Source organism: Aureococcus anophagefferens (genome assembly GCF_000186865.1).
Source record: "Aureococcus anophagefferens unplaced genomic scaffold AURANscaffold_2218, whole genome shotgun sequence".
NCBI lineage: Eukaryota > Pelagophyceae > Pelagomonadales > Pelagomonadaceae > Aureococcus > Aureococcus anophagefferens.
The window spans coordinates 1-1,037 of NW_008706706.1; the positions used below are offsets into that span (position 1 = coordinate 1).

Here is a 1,037-nt window from a genome sequence, read left to right on the forward strand (position 1 = left end):
CCATAGACTTACGTCGATTTTTACAAATCCAGGCTCTTTAGTTACCGGCCCGGCCGGGCGCCGGCTATCGAACGCGCGAGACCGCGCAGCTGGGCGTGACATTACACCCTGAGGCGCTCGGGGCTGATGATGCGAAGGCCAAGTTTGATCTGCCCAGTGAGCACGTTCACCTGCCTGCAGTGCGGTGCAAAGTGAATTGCTTGACTGGAATGAGAGTAAGAATTCTCGACGCAGCGAGCTTGGCGAGACTGCCCATCAGAAACAGCACCCTCTAGAGGAAAGAGATCGTTTGCAGCTGCTGTGGGTAGACCCAACTGGAACCATCCTACGAGTTCCCGTGTGGGTGTGGCCTTCTGGCGGTGATTCAAAAACATTTTTGAGGTATCCAATGAGACTTTGGTTGTGCCAATGGCCAGGAGAGGCACGTTCAGCTCACCAACTGCAGAACTCGAGAGAGTATCCCAATAGCCGGATTTTCCTGGAACGCGCTCCTGGTGAACGCAGAGGACTTTAAGCTGTGTGTCCTTCAGTATTGAAACGGGCCCAAGGAAAAAAGTTTCTTTCCAGCGTGGACTTTTTGACCATAGGGATATCTTTGACGTATCCTGGTCTATAAGATTGGACTCTCGGTCATCCTCAGAGCGCAGCTGAACGACGCAGTGTGTAGAAATGGCGCCCTTGCCACCGTGTTTGACAAGATAGCGACCTGACATAAGCCGGACTCGAAGAAAACACGCGGAGACATTGTTAGTCCGCCCATCTTGGAGGGAGCGCGGTACATTCATGGCGAGCTCCAGAGTGCGTGCAACTGTGTAGTGTGCAACATCACGAACAGCAAAGGCAGCAGCTAGTGTGGAGTTGAGTACAAGCTTGGTGGGCTTGGTCATAAGAATCTTCACAATGAGTATATTGATGAGAGCCCAGACTAACTCTCCAAGGTAGATGCCTCCGAGACGTTTATGCTCCCCACGTGTCAATTGGTCGTTCTCTAGCTCAATGAACGGGATGTGAATTGCGGTGTCTTCGTGACTGCCCGT

At 52.4% G+C, this 1,037-nt stretch overlaps 1 protein-coding gene across 1 annotated transcript; it reads right to left on the reverse strand.

Moving 5' to 3' along the window:
- Positions 1-101: 101 nt before the first annotated feature.
- On the reverse strand, positions 102-992 carry AURANDRAFT_69554 (expressed protein; the record flags this gene model as incomplete). The annotated part of the gene is made up of 1 exon (XM_009045326.1): positions 102-992. A coding segment is annotated over one exon (891 nt), but the record flags the coding sequence as incomplete, so codon positions are not given.
- Between the last annotated feature and the right edge of the window lie 45 nt (positions 993-1,037).